The sequence below is a fragment of the Oratosquilla oratoria genome, chromosome 1 (assembly GCF_046742065.1).
Source record: "Oratosquilla oratoria isolate Oo_2021 chromosome 1, ASM4674206v1, whole genome shotgun sequence".
Lineage (NCBI taxonomy): Eukaryota > Metazoa > Arthropoda > Malacostraca > Stomatopoda > Squillidae > Oratosquilla > Oratosquilla oratoria.
The window spans coordinates 52,129,737-52,148,670 of record NC_134777.1 but is presented as its reverse complement, the minus strand read 5'-3'; the positions used below and the strand labels follow the sequence as shown (position 1 = coordinate 52,148,670).

The window sequence follows — 18,934 nt, the reverse complement described above, 5'->3', positions numbered from 1 at the left end:
GATGGTGAAGATTTCATACACGGGCTTCTATAAATTTATGATTGCTAAATACAAAAGAAGGAGGTCCAAAGTACTGCTTATTTCTAAACGACGGGTAGAGAAATTCTACGTAGGAATTGACGAACACCGGGCTTATCTTAACACGTCTTGTCTAAGCTTTCTGGTCTCTGCTTCTCTTTGCTTCTCTGCCGTCGTTCCTCGGGTCCTCCCTGCCCGGGTGTTGGTTATTACGTTTCCTGGATGTCGATACATACTTAAACTAGGTAGTTCAGCTACTTCCAACCAATGGGAGAGAAGAATTTTTTTTCGCGCCAAATTACTTAACGATTTCTGAGCTTGGCGTCATCTAACAGAACGTATTCGAAGAGTACCCCAACAAACAGGCATTGCGCAATGGTCTACTTTATAGCATACTTTTTATATACACGCATACATATTATGAAATAAAGATATAAAAAACTATTTCCACAAGTGACAATAATAACATTAATGTTAATACACAATACATCATATTCACGCAAGGCATGCCTTAAAAATACAAACAGGAGATTTTATTTACAAAAGGGCGTGACATAGCATAACCACAGGGCTCTATTCATGCTAAGAACGAGGCATAACTGTCAAGAGTGTTATTTACTTGAATGATTTAGGTGTCATATTAAGTGAGACACCTTCCCCGTGAAGTACACAAAATGACTGATATAGTCATGGACTTAGGTTATATAGCTTTAGGCATTTAAACACACACACACACACACACACACACACACACACACACACACACACACACACACACACACACACACACACACACACACACACACACACACACACACACACACACACACACACACACACACTCACTCACACACACACACACACACACACACATATATATATATATACATATGAGTGTATATATATATATATACATACACCAAATAACCCCCCCCCCAAAAAAAAAAAAAAAAAATGAAAGGAGACTCACGGAATTTGCTCAAAATCGTCAGGGCACTGATTTGACCCTAATTTGCTCCAGAGGAAGAGATTTGTCATTGGTGCGCTGTGAAGTAGACGCGAAGAACCTGGATTCAACGGCGTGTGCCTAGCGACATCCCAAAGTTGAACCTTTTAACTGATTTTTCACTTTCCCGCCTGTGGCGCCCGTACCTTTGGCTTGAGTAGTGGCCAAAAGTAATCGGCAGTAGGCCTGGTGGCCCTCCATCTGTGGGTGAGATGGTGGGCCAATCGGGACCCACGGAATTCGCCCAAAATCGTCAGGTCATCGATATAGTCCAAACTTACCCCAGAGGAAGAGAGTCGTGTACGGTGCACTGCAAAGTAAACACGAGGAACCTGGACCCAAGGTGGGTGCGTGGCGACCTGCCAAAGTTGATCCTTTTTCTGTTTTTTCACATTTCCGCCTGTGGCACCCATACCTTTGGCCTGAGTGGTGTCCAAGTGCAGTCGGCAGCATATTTGATGACCCTCCGCCCGTGGGTGAGATGGTGGCCCAATCGGAGTAGGTCACTAAAAATGACCTCCCCCCCCCCCCAAAAAAAAAAAAAAAAAAAAAATCAAAGGTTAATCCATGGAATTTGCCCAAGGTCGTCAGGTTACCAATTTGGCCCAAACCTACTCCAGAGGAAGAGATTCGTGTACAGTGCACTGCGAAGTAGACACGAGGAACCACCCAAGGGCCTGTGTGTGGTGACCTGCCAAACTTTAATTTTTTTTCTGATTTTTCACATTTCCACCTATGACGCCCATACCTTTGGCCTGAGTGGTGTCCAGGTACAATTGGCAGCAAGCCTAGTGGCTCTCCACCTGTGGGTGAGATGGTGGCCTAAGCGGAGCAGGTCATCAAAATGCCCCCCCCCCAAAAAAAAAAAAAAAAAAAAAATGAAAAGGAACCCACGGAATTTGCCCAAAATCGCCAGGTCACCGATTTTGTCCAAACTTATCCCCAGAGGAAGAGAGCCATATACGGTGAACTGCGAAGTAAACTCGAGGAACCTGGATCCAAGGACGTGTGCGTGACGACCTGCCAAACTTGATCCTTTTTTCTGATTTTTCACAATTTTGCCTGTGACGCCCGTACTTTTGGCCTGAGTGGTGTCTACTGTGTCTATTTTATCTGTTTGGGTTGCTTGAAGAGATCCATCACGACAACAAAAACACCTCCCATCATGTCTTGCATAGGTTCTCTGATGACCCAGAAACCTAGCTCTTGCTAGAGAGTCTTGGACCTAGACTTTCTAGCGAGAGCTAGGCGACACTGAACATACAAATGCTTCAAAGCAGGACAAAAGACGTCTGTTCCTTTGCTGCCTCCCCTTCTCTAGTCAAATACACGCCACATGTCTAACCAAACAGCTCAAACTGACTGGCCTCAGTAATACAGATTTTACGAGTTTTCTTTAGGTAGCACTTGTGCCTTTTTCATTGTCTAACGTTAGGCATTTACTGGTTAAAATTTCTTCTATTTTCCATCGAATCAATATTGAGCCAATTTGTATGACCAATAAGGGGAATCAAGATTTTTGTATGTCATGAAAAAATAAGAAAAAATTGTTTTATAATTGTTTGCAGCAGAATAATCGAAACGGGTTAATCATGGCTAACATTTTCATTCTAAAGCTCAGAGTCAAGACTGACTCTCTGAAATAATTTAAGATTTTTTTTATCTCATCAGATGCCATGTTTTTGCACCGTCACTCTATGCCCTCGGACAGTTCTTCAGTAACGGAACTCGTGATTAGTTTTGTTTTGATTTTGTATGTAAGTATAATCAGTAAACAACGTACTTATTCATCAGCGCGTTTTTATTATTATTAGGGATCTTAAGTCCGATATCCAGTGATAGAAATATATTTTAGAAGGAAATTAAGTTGTGGATGAAGAGGCGAGTCAAGTAAAGAAGAAAAGTTAAAAGGTGCAGATGGAGAGATGAAAATGGAAAAGACGGCAGTAAGAATAAGATGGGTGGAGAATTTTAGGGAGTTGTTAAATGTGAAGAAGAATAGGGAGGGAAAAGTAGTTGCAGTGGAAAGTGCTAAGAAAATAGCAGTGGTGAATAAGGAAAATGGACGAGAAATAAGAAAAGGTGAGGTGAAAGCAATTATCAAAATGATGAGAGCAGGTAAAACACTTAGGTTAGATGGGTATCATGCGGAATGAATAAAAAGGGAGGTAGAGTGATGATGGACTGGCTGGTGAGGTTGTTTAATTTTTGTCTAAAAGAGTGTAGAGTACCGGAGGACTGGAGTAGTGCCTGTATAATTAAGTTTTACAAGGAGAAAGGGGCCAAATATGAGTGTAATAGTTTTAGAGGGATTAGTTTATTAAGTGTAGTTGGGAAGGCTTATGGGAGGGTTTTGATTGAGAGGATTAGGAGAGGAACAGAGGGATCGGTGAGGAATATTGTAGGTTTAGGAAAGGTAGGGTTTGCATGGATAAAATTTTTAGGGTAAGGCAAATATTTGAGAAAAGTTTAGGAAAAGGTAAGGGTGTTTTTTGGGCCTTTATGGATTTGGAAAAGACTTATAACAGGGTAGACAGGAAGGCATTGTGTGAGGTATTGCAGATATATGGGATAGGAGAAAAGTTGTTAAGAGTAGTCAAGAGTTTTTACTAGAGTAGTAAAGCCTGAGAACAGATACGCTTAAAATACAATGAGCTTTAAACGGAAATTATGAAACTAAGTAGAAATGGCAATTATACACCAGGACTAAAGCAAGTTGGATCACTAAGTGTGAAGAAAGTGGATAAGCTCAAGTACCTGGGGTCCATTGTCAGTGAGAGAAATAAACTAGACATAGAAATAAACAAACGAATAGCTATAGTTAACAGGTGTTACCCTGCCCTGGCATCTATAATGAAGAGTCGGAGCATGGGGAGAAGAACTAAGATAAGAACATATATCACTGTAATAAAACCAACAGTCCTGTACGGATGTGAGACATGGACACTGACGAAACAAAGAGAGAAAAGACTGGAATTTTTTACAACAACATTCTGAGAAGAATCCTCTGCCCATTTTATGCTGAAGAAGAAGGGAGATGGAGACGAAGACATAACATGGAAATTAGAGATCAGGCCTAGCATTGGTACATTCAGGACTGAACACTGCTTCCGAATGGAGGTAGACAGACTACCAAGGAAGTTGATGGAAGGAAGAGTACAGAGCAGACGATCATTAGGGAGACCCAGGTACAGATGGATGGACGGAGTAGAGAAGGAAGTGAAGAGAGTAGCACCAAGAGAGGACTGGAAAGAACTGGCAAAGGATAGAACCATCTGGAGAGGCATAGCGAAAGCGGTGAAGGGCCATCCGGCCTGACAACAGAGTAAGAGTAAGTAGTAGAGCCTGTGTTAGAATTAGAAATGGAGAGAGTGAGTGGTTTGGGGTAAAGGTGGGACTTTACCAGGGATGTGTCATGTCACCATGACTGTTGAACCTATATATGGACGGGGTGGTGCAAGAGGTAAATGCAAAGGGATTGGAGATGGTTAAAGAAAATGGAGAAAAGTGGGAGATAAGCCAGTTGTTATTTGCTGACGACATTGCGCTTGTAGCAGGATCATAGGAGAGACTAAGAAAGTTAGTGACGATTTTGGGGTGTGCGAAAGAAGGAAGTTGAAGATAAATGTGGGTAAATTTAAGGTCATGAGATGTACAAGGGGAGAGAATGGCAGCAAACTGGAAGTGATTATTAAGGGAGAAAGACTGGAGGAAGTGAGTGGCTTTAAATACTTCGAAGCGAATGTGGCGGGAAAGGGAGGAATGGAAGTGGAGGTAGAATGTTGATTGAGAGAAGAAAGTAAATGCCTTGCGGGATTAAAAATGTGATACGAAATAGACATTTGGAGATGGATGCTGAGATTGTATGAAGGGGTGATTGTGCCGACAGCACTGTATGGAGCAGAAACATTGAACATAAGCGAGAAAGAAAGGAAGAGTGTAAATGTGTTTGAGATGAAATGCCTGAGAAGTATGTTATGAATTGCTTGGCTGGATAGAATGAGAAACAAGTAGGTAAGGAGGAGAGCGGGGTTGGAAAGGGAGTTGGAAGATAAGGTTGATGAAAGAGTACTGGGGTGGTTTGGACATATAGAAAGGATGAGCAAAGAAAGATTAGTAAAAATTGTGGGGAAGGCAGAGGTGGAAGAAGTGAACATGAGGGGGGAGGGGCAAAGATGAGATTGATGGATGGGGTAAAAGAGGCATTGGGAAAGAGGGGAATGTCTGTTGAGGAAAGGAGAAGACAGAAAGTAGGGGTGAGTGGAGAATGGTTGTGTATGGATAATGCTGTGATACAAGGAAGAGGGTGGGTGGGGGATGAGGATGAAGGAGTATGTGTGAATGATATTTTGACGCAGGCCGAAGGGATGGGGGGGGGTCACCGATTAAATGAAGCGGCCTTGTTGTGGATGTGTTGTGTCTTACTGCATTGCTTCTGACCTAGATCAGTGGGCGAGATGCAGGGATGGCCCGCCATCCAGGAGGGACCAAGAAAAGAGGGAAGGAGGGATGGTGAATGGGAGTGGAGTAGGTGGGGATGAAATAGGTGGGAGTAGATCTATGTCTTTGACTTTGGCTATCTCCCTTGTAAGGGGGAAAGACCCTTGGTATATGTAAGTATGTGTGTATGTATTATTTATTTTTCCATAACTTGGATACACTAAGTAGTGGTAGCAGTGGGACTCGGATCCACTCCCACGAAGAGATTTGTGAAGAAGGTAATGCTTTCCGCTTATTACTATTATCGTTATTTATATCTTTAAGCATCCGGCTATCCAACTGAAGCTTCTGTATGACAATGAAACCTCATCTATATATGTTTTTTCTCTAGGTTCAAGGAAGTAAGTTATGTGTTTCTAAATTTGGTTCTTACGTTGTTCCCTTTGGAACTGGTCCATGGACAGGGTGATGATTCTGGATTGAGTCTCGTGGAGTAGGCGCTAGTTTGATACCAGCGATGCAAAAACTTCAAGATGTCTCCTTAAGAATGTCCATGTATCAACCGCACAACAAGACATGGGGCAAAATTGACTTGAATATACTGATCTTACTACTCCTGCATAAATATTGACAAAGCCACATAAGTAATCTGAATGAGCGAGGGTACAACACCATGGACCATGCCAAACTTCCGAAAGAATTCCTGGCATGACGCACCTCTATTATGCACTATGCTACCAAGGTATGTTAAGCTTTCTAAGATATCAGTGTCCTCATCACATGTATGAATACGCTGAATTCTATAACCTATTATGTCTCCAAACGCCTGGACCCATGTCTTGGTCCAGGAGATCTGAAATCTCAGTGGTGACATCTTCCTGTGAAATGTGAACTGCAACGAGGATATCCAGTGACTTCACAAGAAATACAACATTATCACCAAAGACAAGGTCAGTGACTTTAGTGCTGTCTAGAATGATCAGTAAAGACATTCATTGATAGCTCTGTTCAGTAATCAGTCCAAGCAAGTGTTAGAAAATGATGGGGCAATAATCCTCATAAGAATCCTGCGGTTTCACTCAAAGGCTTCAAAACAACCCACGATGCACTAAATCAAACGCTTTCTCAAGATAAACATAAGGTGCAAGCAGCCCCTACTGAAACTAATATTGGCGCCCCACAAGAACACAAAGCGCTAGGATTCGATCAATCTTTGACTTGCCGGGAGTGAAACCAGACTGCACAGCCCTCTAAAACTTAAAAGGTAGGAGCAAGCCTGTGCCAGCACCAGTTAGGCAAACATTTTGTTTGTCATGCTGTGATACCGCTGTATTTGCTCCAGCTTGGGACGACCAGCTCTTTTTCCAGTTAGATAGAAGGTACCCTGAATGCCAAATGGCAGACAGCACCACATGTAACCCACGAAATATGGCCTCACCTCCGGCTTTCAGCAACTCCGTGTTTTCATTGTTCATACCAGCTGATTTCTTATCCTCTAACGTCACTTAGAGGTGGATTGGCAACCATCAACCAAACAGCAGCCAGGAGAAGCTGATCAGCCCCATACAGCTGTTCAAAGTACTCGGGTCAGCGACCTCTACATTCACTCATGCCTGATACTAGTTATCTATCAGTTATTAAGACAATGGGCCTGTGGTCATTCGCATCTGAATAGCTCTTGACGTCCTCAACGACTCCCCTGACATACTTTTCCCTATCCCTTCTCAAATATTTCTAGTCTTTCGTTTCAGAGTCCTGTGTTGGTCCAGGTCACCAGCTTATCTGACAGCACGCCTCACCTCTAGTTCTACCAGCGTTGTTTTAAGGCGGCAGCAAATCTCCGACTCGGACGCTCTTCAGTGTGTCCTTCAGCAGCTTTGGAGTCTAGGAATTATATATACTTTTCATTTTTGACAAATGAATAAAAGGTGATAAAAATGTATGGATTTTATAATAAAGGTTTAAGTAGTTACAGAATTGAACCATCACAGTGGAATTGTATCTATAACACTTGTATATATACAACTAAGGTTTCAGCAGGTGGTCGAAAGTTCGATTTCAGAGACCAGCTCCGGAGTTCCTGCATTAGTTCCTGACAGCCCTGGCCAGACGAGGATGCAACCCAAACATTGGCAAAAAAAAAAAAAAAAAAAAAAAAAAAAAAAAACAACGTACGAGTGGATTTTTTTTCTTAGTTCTGATGAGCCTTTTTTTTAACAAAAGAAACCCAAAGTTCCCCCATGCCAGGCGTCCAGGCCTCGAGAGGATTATTACTTTATGAAATAAAACTTCAAGAAAAACAAACACAGTCTTTATTGATGGTCGGTCAGAAACATGAACAATGGTGTCAACAACAGGAGTTGGTACAAATCATAATTTTTTAAAATCATTAATATAATTAAGATTATCATTACTAGAAATCATTACAGCATACTACCAGGTCTGTATTACTGATAAATAGACAGAAATAAGGAGGGGGCGAGGGCCCCCAGTTTGATTTGTAAAATCGCACGAGAGATGAGATGGGAGCAAAAGGGGAGTGGAGGGAGGGAGTGGGGGATGTCAACACAAGACACAAATATGGTAATAATAATAATAATAAAAAAAAGAGAAAGAGAATTACAAATGTAGACCACGTTACACTATACACTTATATCAACTTGTTTACACATACCAGCAGCACCAATGCCTTTTCTTTTATATTGCTGAATTATAAATGCATTGCGAATACACTGCTTACATGCGAGGTATGTGGATTTCAAGAAGATAAGGTGCTTCCTGTAGTCTCCATTAAGCCCTGTGTAAGTTGAAATAAAGAACAGCCAGAAAGGTATCTTGGATCTAGCACTGACATTTGGCCTCTCTATGTATTTTGCAATAAATTTTAACCTCTTTCCATTTTCTACACATATGTGTGTCCGCAGGAGGCGGGGCAGAGGCGCTGCAATGGCGGGAACGGGAACAAGAGAGCTCGCCCTCGGAATTCGGCCTCACTCCAAGTTTGTTCCCATTCCTTTGCAGGCGCGGTAGCCCGGCACCCTACTGTGTCACTCAAGGCCAATATTGTGAACTTGGTTTTGGGCCCAACTCCTCGCTGTCGCTCCTTCACCACACCTCGGGGGGGCTTTTCGCTTTTGATTCTCGTGATTTATCCCCCAGGGGGATAAAAGATACACTTGAATTCTTACACATCTACGGTAGTCTTTGGCATGTCATCTACGTCGTACATTCATCACAAAAGATCATCTTTATTTTTTTATGCATTGTTGTCATTATCATTATCATCATCATCATCATCATCATTATCATCAACGTTTGTTACTATTGTTCTTATTCATCATCATTTTCATAGTTAACATCATCGTCATCATTATCATTGTTTTGCATCATTCTTGCCTCGTAGATATTGTATAGAGTTTATGGATTGCTGTTGAGAACGTCACCAATATATTCGGTCTCGTCATACAGTAGATACCATATCTTTTTTTTAAGATATTTACTATGTTTACATTGTTCATATTTTAATAATTTCTGTTAAGAACAGTCCTTCACAATCTCATTAAGTCATTTATATAAAGGATAGGATTTATTACTAACCGGGGTTTTTGACAAAAAAAGTTTACATGCATTTTTAGAGTAAAAGTATAATACAGATTTTAGCTAAATGGCTTAAGATTGGGAGGCTTAGCCTCGGATACACAAGCCGTAAGACCAAACAGTTCATTCTATATATTTTTATATATATCTATATAGATTTTGATTGATTTTCATTTCGAAAAACATATATTGCACTTGGCGCTTCTACCAGACACTCGACAAACATGACTAAATAAAGAAAAAACCCAATTACAAGGAATAATATTATGAAGTAGTCATATGGAAAATAAAGTTTGGAATGCATAATCTACTACTTCCCTGATCCTATGGTTAGAAATAAAGGAAGACAGACCAGATAATATATGTAAATCGAAGTGTAGATTCCAGACCAAATGAAGAGAAAGACTGAAAGTAAACGAAACGCAAAATAAAACCAATAAGCACATCTGAGCAGAGAAACTAATCGACAAGGAAACAAACGAACACAAGAAAAGTACGACATTTTGACTTTCAATTTGCCATATAATTCAGCAAGAAACAAAATTTTCTTTATTAACCACAGGAGCAAAGTTCTTGATAAAATGCACAATTTAGCACAAAGAGAAAATTAGGAAATAACTAAAACACAAGTATTAGCGAAAAGAAACCTTCGCTTCGCCAAAATACTTTGGGTAGAGGAGCGCACAATGACCATCTATGGAACGCAGATCAAACTGCGGAACAGGAAAAGAAGGGGGGGGGGGTGAGTTGAGGACGGACCAAAACCATATCATCCCCACGGGGAGAGATAAGACTAAATTGACATCAACTCACCATTTGTGAGAGAATACATATATGAGTATATAACTGTATATGTATGTATACGTATATGAATATGTATATGTATATGTAAATGTATATGTATGTGTATAGACATATGGTTATACGTACACACACACACACACACACACACACACACACACACACACACACACACACACACACACACACACACACACACACACACACACACACACACACAACACACACACACACACACACACACACACACACATATATATATATATATATATATATATATATATATATATACTGTATATATATATATATATATATATATAAATGTATATACATATATATATGTAATATATATTATATAATATACACACACACACGCGCACACACGCACACACACACACACATACACACACACACACACACACACACACACACACACACACACACACACACCAAACACCCCACACACACACACACACACACACACAAACACACACACACACACACACACACACACACCACACACAACACACACACACACACACACACACACACACACACACACACACAACACACACACACACACACACACACACACACACACACACACACACACACACACACACACACACACACACACACACACACACACACACACACACACACACACACACACACACACACACACACACACACACACACACACACACACACACACACACACAAACACATGAGCACTGAGCTCTCATTCGGAAGGGTAATAACTGTCGATCACGAGTCCAACACATGATCCAAGACTATGGTTACTCTCATACACATACACGCACAGTGATACCGTGGCACCAGAGGGAAGGTTTCGAAAGTGATCGAAGGCATTTTTTGTTTCCATAAGAATGAACTGAGATGGAGGTCTCAGCTAAAAGAGTTTAAGTTGATAGATTCCATGATGTCACCCAAGAAATATATCTAGAATAGCAGCTGGTCAGGATGACCTATATTGTAGTCATCGACTTATTGCACCCATATCTACACAGATTGATAGCAAAAACACCCAGTAGCTCATAGTACCATATGTTTAATAGAAATCACCAATTTACAGTACCCTGTAGTTAACTAGTTAATGAGCAGGAGACAAGAACTCCCTGTAGTCATGGTTTCATAGCCACAAGAAACCCTTACATTCCAATATTACCAAGTAATCAACAAATGCATCAACACATTACAGTACTAGTGTCATCCCATAGATTTGAATCTACATTAATATTACTAAGTAGTAAACAATTTCACTGCAGCTAAATCCTTACAGTACTTATATCATCTAATTTGATAGGACTCGTTATCGTCTGGGACCTCGTTTTTCGTGGAACCCGAGAGAAGGCAGGTTTTCTTTTTCCTCCACAAGCTTTGAAAGCGCGATGTGGAGTAAGAATCGAACAAAACCTTACAACCGTGAAAAGTCAGTCGGCCGAGTTGACTCTCATTAAAAAGAAAGATAAATGTCACTTGTTGGAAAAACACTACCAAACTCTTGCAACTAGATCATTTTGCTGCCTCTCATTTGCTTTCTCACTCTCTCTCTCTCTCTATCTCTCCCTCTCTCTCTCTCTCTTTCTCTCTCTGAATTTTGCTCTCTCTCTTTCTCTCTCTGAATTTTGCTCTCTCTCTCTCTCTCTCTCTCTCTCTCTCTCTCTCTCTCTCTCTCTCTCTCTCTCTCTCTCTCTCTCATCTCACTCTCTTCTCTCTCTCTCTCTCTCTCTCTCTCTCTCTCTCTCCCCCCCTCTCTCTCTCTCTCCACCCCCCCCTCTCTCTCTCTCTCTCTCTCTCTCTCTCTCTCTCTCTCTCTCTCTCTCTCTCTCTCTCTCTCTCTCTCTCTCTCTCTCCTCTCTCTCTCTCTCTCTCTCACACACACACACACACACACACACACACACACACACACACACACACACACACACACACACACACACACACACACACACACACACACACACACACACACACACACACACACACACACACACAGAAACATGTTATCAGTCGGCCGATGACAGATATGGCAAAAGCATAACCAGGAATAAAACGGATAAATACTCTACAAAGCTTTATGCCCGACAGAAGGACACTTTTGAAAAATCACAGGATTTCACAAGTCCACAGAGAGCAACACTGAATCGAGAAAGGGGACGCGGGTTTTTGAGAACCACAATATGACTTGAAATGAGTTCTGGGACCTGCATTAGATGAGCCGAGCTCTTTACAGTTGTGGTAACACATGACAAGAACAACCGAAGACCTCGTATCAAGGTATGACACCAAAAGTCGTGTTTGGTTGCGCTTACCACACCAATAAGAACACTTGACGAAGGAGTGGTTTGTGGCTGAGACAAGACTCACGCCACGGTTGATTCTCCTTTGAGCTCTCCACCAAAAATAGTCAAGTCGGGGATGCAAGGAACCAAATTTAGGTAAATTAGGAATCCCTTATTTACATAAGCCAAACTATATTTTTTACTAAATCAGCAAAGTGCGTAGAGTCCCCATCCTCTTTTATCTAAGCCAATACTTGTCGTCCGCAAACAGCTGGTGAGTAACAGTCTATGTGACTGAAGGAGAGGAGTAGTAGGGGAGAAGTACCTCTTGCCAGCTTAGTTTGGGAGCAGTACGTGAACGGCCACTCTTAAAGCTAGGAAGACAATGGAAGACCTGACCTGATGAAGGAAGCGCAAGTTGTGCTTGACTACATTTACCACCTGGAAGAGACGAAAGATACCAGAAGAAATAGAGCAGTTTAACATTTGGCTCTTAGACTACCATAAGGAAATACCCACCAACAACAAATAAAGAAAGAAAAATAAACTGCATACACGGCAATGTGTCTTTAAAGACTTGAAATAAATAAAGAAATATCACTAGATAAATCTGCCTCACACTCAGAGGATGTTTGGTGACAAAGTCCAGTGTGGCCAATGGAATCCTTTCCTCATTTATAACTCCAAGTTCATGACCTGATAGAACTTTGGGAAATAATCTACTTAGAAAGAACCTCAGCGTATCCATCTGGTACAACTTTTCGGAACCGATGCATATAGACGGCTGAAGTGCTACGGAGGCAATATCCATGAGGACAACATCTGCCATGGAATCACACCCAGCAGGTCAAATTAAAATCCGAAAAAGGAAGGTATCAGATCTTGAAAAAATAACTTCCCTGATGGACTCACTCGAAATAGAAAATAAAATTAGAGGTTGAGGACCTTGACTTCGACTTATCCAGATTATCCAGTGAACACTAATATGCATGATACACATCAAACATATCATGTTTACATGTAATATGTACGAGTATATGTGTTCGTGGGCATGTGTATTTGTAGTATGTATATACATATGTGTGTGTGTGTGTGTGTGTGTGTGTGTGTGTGTGTGTGTGTGTGTGTGTGTGTGTGTGTGTGTGTGTGTGTGTGTGTGTGTGTGTGTGTGTGAGGGGGCTTGTCTTTTTCTTTCTATTTGTGTGTCTGAGTGAATTGGTACATGTTTTATGTTTAGGGTTTGTGAAGACAGATTTGATATAATTTCTCTGTAGGTTTTACGGGGTCAGACCCTGTCCACCACTCTCACTTTTAGGATAATAGCAGTGGTACTGTAATTTCTATTTCGGGAACACATATTATGTACATTAGTTCCAATTCCTGAAATAAGGAGTGGGAACAATATGTACTTCAATTTTTACAAATATATCTGTCTTTAAGTCTGACTTTAGTTCTGTGACCCTGATGACCTGAAGTTTGAATGTAAAAGTAGCCTTTGTTCTATGTTGTTTTTTTTCGTGATAGTGTACATGAAATAAGGTTCTGAATGGATAAGCAACAGAAATGCAAGTCCTCTGTATTACTCTGTCTCGAATCCTTCGCATTGATATTTTTCTCTCTCTTTCTTGTTTTAGACGACGTAGCATTTGATTCTTTTTTGTTTTTTATACCATGTGGTCGAAAATATATTTCAAAAGTTGTAGCTGGTGTGAAGACGACAGCCATGGTTCAACAGGAACAGAATCCGCTAAAGGACCATCCCTGAGCTTGGAACGGGGATAAAGGGGGTGTGAAAATAGAACAAAATATATATATATATATATCGATGGAGAAATATAGTTACAAGAAGACAGTAGTGAAGATATCCTATTAATGGTTTTCCTTTTGTTGACGTTCTCCTTGATTTTGAACCTATAAGAGACTATCACAAGAAAACTCGCTGTACCACTCCATATTTTGTTTTTTTTTTTATCTTTTTTTACTTAACAAAGATAATCACAGAGTTAACATTATCCTCAAGACTTCTCAGCGGCACGAAGCTCAAATCCTAGTGCCGATGACATCATCTAGTTCCTACACTCGCTTTCGCCACAGCACATGCGACGACACGACGACGACGACGACGACGACGACGACGACGACGGTGACGACGGCGAACACGACGACCACGACAACGATGCTGCTGAGAACCTCATCAGAGTTGTCGTCTAGTGTAGCAGTAGACCGGCATCTCGGGATTTTAATAAGTCAGTCTAGGTCGTTGTGTAGAGCTGCTATCTTGATGGACTTATGCCTTTCTTGGCCAGGAGGTGCCGGAGCTTCTGGAGGTTGGTCCTAGTGATCGTATCGTCAGGTTTGAGCCTGAGAGCCTCCAGGTAACTCGACTCCGCCTCTAGGAGCTTGCCGTTGACGTGCAGCATGGCCCCGAGGTTCATATGGGAAGTAGCCTCCTAGGGGAAAGGGCGAAGGTGGGAGATCAGGCACAAAGAACCTTTTCTTAAGTTGCGGGCACATGAACCTTGTGCAGCTTAGCGCGCCGTGTTGTCCGGTCAAGCACAATTATATGACTCTAACATTCTTATAGTGCTACTATAAAAAAAAAACGAAAATACATTAGAACTGATAAAATCCGCAAACAACCACAACAACAATGCGCGGTACTGTAACAGGTTCATTTGTCCGCAATTATAAATCACCGGCGGCATTTTAGATTTAAGATAATCTTAACCCTTTGACGTTCAAATGAGTTTCCCCCCAGTTGAATAAAACTGTCTGAATATAGCCGAAATAAACATGAGACATATTAACAAAAAGATGAATTTGATCCTTTGTCATCGACGGGTTTTCTTCAGATGAATAAAATTGCTTGATGGGAGTCAGAATAGACACAATAATCCAACATAGACACCAAAGAGCTAGTGTTCAGCTGCAAGGTGAAGCCCAAACAGAAGAAAACCGTAAAGTCTCAGTGTGGTGTGCATTCTCCAGCAATATCATTCAGCTAAGGGAAACTACTTTCTGCAACAAAGGATTCAAATCTACTGAAGCTGCGGTGAAGAAGAGGAAAAGGGTTTTGTCTCAGCTGATGAGGACTTTCGCTCACCTGTGGCCGAAGCTGCACGGCGAGACGGTAGTACTCCTCGGCTTGGTCGTTTCTCCCTGCCTGCCGAAGAGTGTTTGCAGCATTGAAAATGATCTCATACTCCATGGGCGCCAGCTGCGCCGCCCGGAGGTAGTGGTCTGCCGCGGCGTCATGACGCTCAGCCTCGGACAGAAACTGACCTGGAAAGAGAGAAGACAAAGAACACATTAGGGCAAGGAGATGCATAAGTGTGTGTAAGAGAGAGTGAGAAAGAAAGAGATAACGAAGATAAAAAAAAAATGTTACTATTTTCTTCTTAACCTATTTTTGAGTGGATAAAGTTGAGGTAAATCAGTCCAGGCTGTCGTGTCCTCCTGGAAAGACCTCTGCCTCATTGCATTGCTTTCGATAAAGGTAGTGTCCTGGGGAAGAACAATCCTTTATCCTTGAGACACTGAAGTGGGAGGGGTGGTTGACTGGTACACACAACACACACACACATTTTGACACACACACACACACACACACACACACACACACACACACACACACACACACACACACACACACACACACACACACACACACACACACACACACACTCACACACACATATATATATATATATATATATATATATATATATATATATATATATATATATATATATATATACACAAATGACTTCGGAAGTTAAATCAACTCCAAATTGGAGATTTTTGAAGCTCCTATAGCTCAGTCGGTAAAGCACTGGACTGGCGTCAAATGAAGCCTCGGTTCGAACTCCGGTGTTCGAACGTAGGTCTTGCCTGACGCCAGTCTAATGCTTTACCGACTGAGCTATAGGAGATTCAAAAGTCTCCAACTTGGAGTTGATCTAACTCCCGAAGAATCCAGGTAGACTGCCAACTGTCGTCCTTACCTAATTTTCACAGAGACACGAGCTCAACTCATAGACAATGGTGAATCTAGTACAAATCCTTGATAAGCTTTCGTTCGGGTAAATACCTATAATGAATCGCTAGTAACAGAGTGTATCATTACAAATAATTTCCGACAGTCACTCTGATGTTCGAACCGAGGAATCGTTTGACGCAAGTCCAATGCTTAACCGACTGAGCTAAAGGAGCTTCAGAAGTCTCCACTTGGAGTTGATCTAACACCCGAAGAACGTAGGTAGGCTGTTAACTGCCATCCTTACCTAATTTTCACAGAGACACGACCTCAACTCATAGACAGTGGTGAAGCTGGTACGAGTCTTTGATGAGCTTTCGTCCTTGTAAATACCGGAAGTTAATCGCTAGTAACAGCGCATATCATTACAAATAACTTCCGACAGTCGCCCTGGGGTTCGAACCGAGGCCTCGCTTGACGCCAGTCCAATGCTTTACCGACTGAGCTATACGTATACATCTATATAGTAAATATATATATATACGTGCGCGCGTGTGTGTATCAGTAGGACCTTTTGATTTCGGGTTTGTTTCAACCTTTCCAGCAATACTATTAGATGAAATAATAATACAGCTGATGGATTATACTCTCCCATAAAATCCCCCCAAAACAGAAACATCTAAGTACAAAATAAAACCACTCTAGAGAAGAAATGAGAGGTTGTATGGTTACTTGTGCGACGTATCAACGTGAATTGTTTACATGTGACAAACTCAGACTTAAGAATATAAACACAAGCCTAGTGTATTCCAAGACCCAGGCAGATGAGCAAGCGACACAGGATCACATTCCGGGTCGTTGGGGTCAACGCCATCGATAGCATATGTAACATTAAATTTCATGTGTTGTCATCATCTTGGGCTTTAACAGTTTGGGGATTCTCAAGTACGGTGAGTGGTGTGACCCAACACGAGGAGAATGGAAGACCGGTCAACTATGACATCACGGAGCCGACCCTGCATTGCGGTCTGACTGACTTGTTTATCTCTTTCATTACGAATTCTTAAAGCTGAATGGCATCCACAAGTAGAAGCCAGATCAAGCACATCAATCATAAGGCGCAACAAAAAAAGGTTAAATAGAGACTGGACACTGGAAACTTCATACAATACTTATATACACCAGTGGCTTATATAATAACACCAATGCTGGAAAACAAATAAAGATATTGATCAAATATCCAAGGATCATTGATGGGGTTACAGCAGTGGTTTTTAACCTTTTTCAGTGTCCTTAGTACCCCTTGATTATCTAAAAAAAAAAAACACTTTCTCGTACCCCAATCCAATATAAACACAATGCAAACATATGAAAAGGATTAGTGATACATTGTTGATAAATTATTAGATATATTCGATTACTGAACAAAGCTAACTTTTTATATAAAAAAAAGGTCAATTAGTAGAATACAATGAATGCACATTATGCTTTCTCATGGTAAATATACAGTACCATTGTACTGGCTATCATGTCTCGTAACCCCAGGTTTAAGGTTTCGTACCCCATGGGGGTACAGGGTCCCCAGGTTAAGAACCACTGGGTTGTAAGAGGGTGGGCAAAAATGATGTTCGGATTGTAGTTACGATCGGCATTGAATTCCTGTATGTGATTATGGTTTGAGGCTAAACACACAAACACACACACACACACACACACACACACACACACACACACACACACACACACACACACACACACACACACACACACACACACACACACACAAACACACACACACACACACATATATATATATATATATATATATATATATACATATACTCAGAAGTCAGGCAAGCAAATTATTAGCTACTATCAGGAGAGGCCCTAGCAAACTATGTATTCCAGCTGAGATAACTCTTTCTACTGCTGGGAAGAAGGTGATGTTTTATATGACATAAGAAATGTCAAAATGTAACCCTGTGCAAGTGCAAGGAGAGGAGACAGAGATTACAACAATTATCATAGAATATATCTGCTAAGTATTGTTGGTAAAATCTGCCCACATAGTCTCTCAGATATATTGCAATATTTATATTTTATCCGAAGGTGAACAGGAAGAGAAAGCAAAGCTATTTTTTTTTACCAAAATGATAGCATATGACTTAATAACAGATCCACAGTAACGGGACCACATGTCTTCTCACGCGCCTCAATGGTCAGTCAGTCTTGGCGTGTACAGTATACTGTAGTCAGAGCGATCAGGGTTGTTGTGTATATCTTTATACACATTTGTGATTCAGTTATAGTACTATCAGTTTGAAATAGTACAATATGATTAAAATATACCATAAAATATATACATACATATACCAAGGCTTTCTCCCCCTTACAAGGGAGGCAGCCAAAAAGAAAAAGGCATAAAACCATTCCCACCCATTCCATCCCTAAATACACTCCACTTCCCTCCACCCTCCCTCTTATCTTAGCACCTCCTGGATGACGGGTCATCCCTGCACCTTGTCCACTGCCCTGGGTCAGAGGCAGTGTCGCAAAACACAGCACCCCCCCCCATATATATATATATATATATATATATATATACATATGTATGTATGTATGAATACATATATTCATATATATATATATATATATACACATATATATATATATACATGAATATATATGTATATATATATACATATATATGAATACATATGTATATATATAAATATATATATATATATATGTATATATATATATATATATATATATATATATACATATATA

The 18,934-nt window shown here is 40.9% G+C and overlaps 1 protein-coding gene across 2 annotated transcripts in view; it reads right to left on the bottom strand.

Moving 5' to 3' along the window:
* Window positions 1-13,244: 13,244 nt before the first annotated feature.
* The window catches only part of LOC143021393 (protein O-mannosyl-transferase TMTC2-like), a 481,373-nt gene continuing 475,683 nt past the window's right edge, over window positions 13,245-18,934 (bottom strand). Inside the window, exons 10-11 of one of the 2 annotated variants that reach the window (XM_076179223.1) lie at window positions 15,272-15,450; window positions 13,245-14,618 (exon numbers count right to left, since the gene is read on the bottom strand). In XM_076179223.1, coding sequence (XP_076035338.1) covers window positions 14,442-14,618; window positions 15,272-15,450 — 356 coding nt within the window. In that variant the 3' untranslated portion in view covers window positions 13,245-14,441. The remainder of the gene's footprint in view (window positions 14,619-15,271; window positions 15,451-18,934) is intronic. The other variant, XM_076179940.1, reaches the window with a different exon arrangement.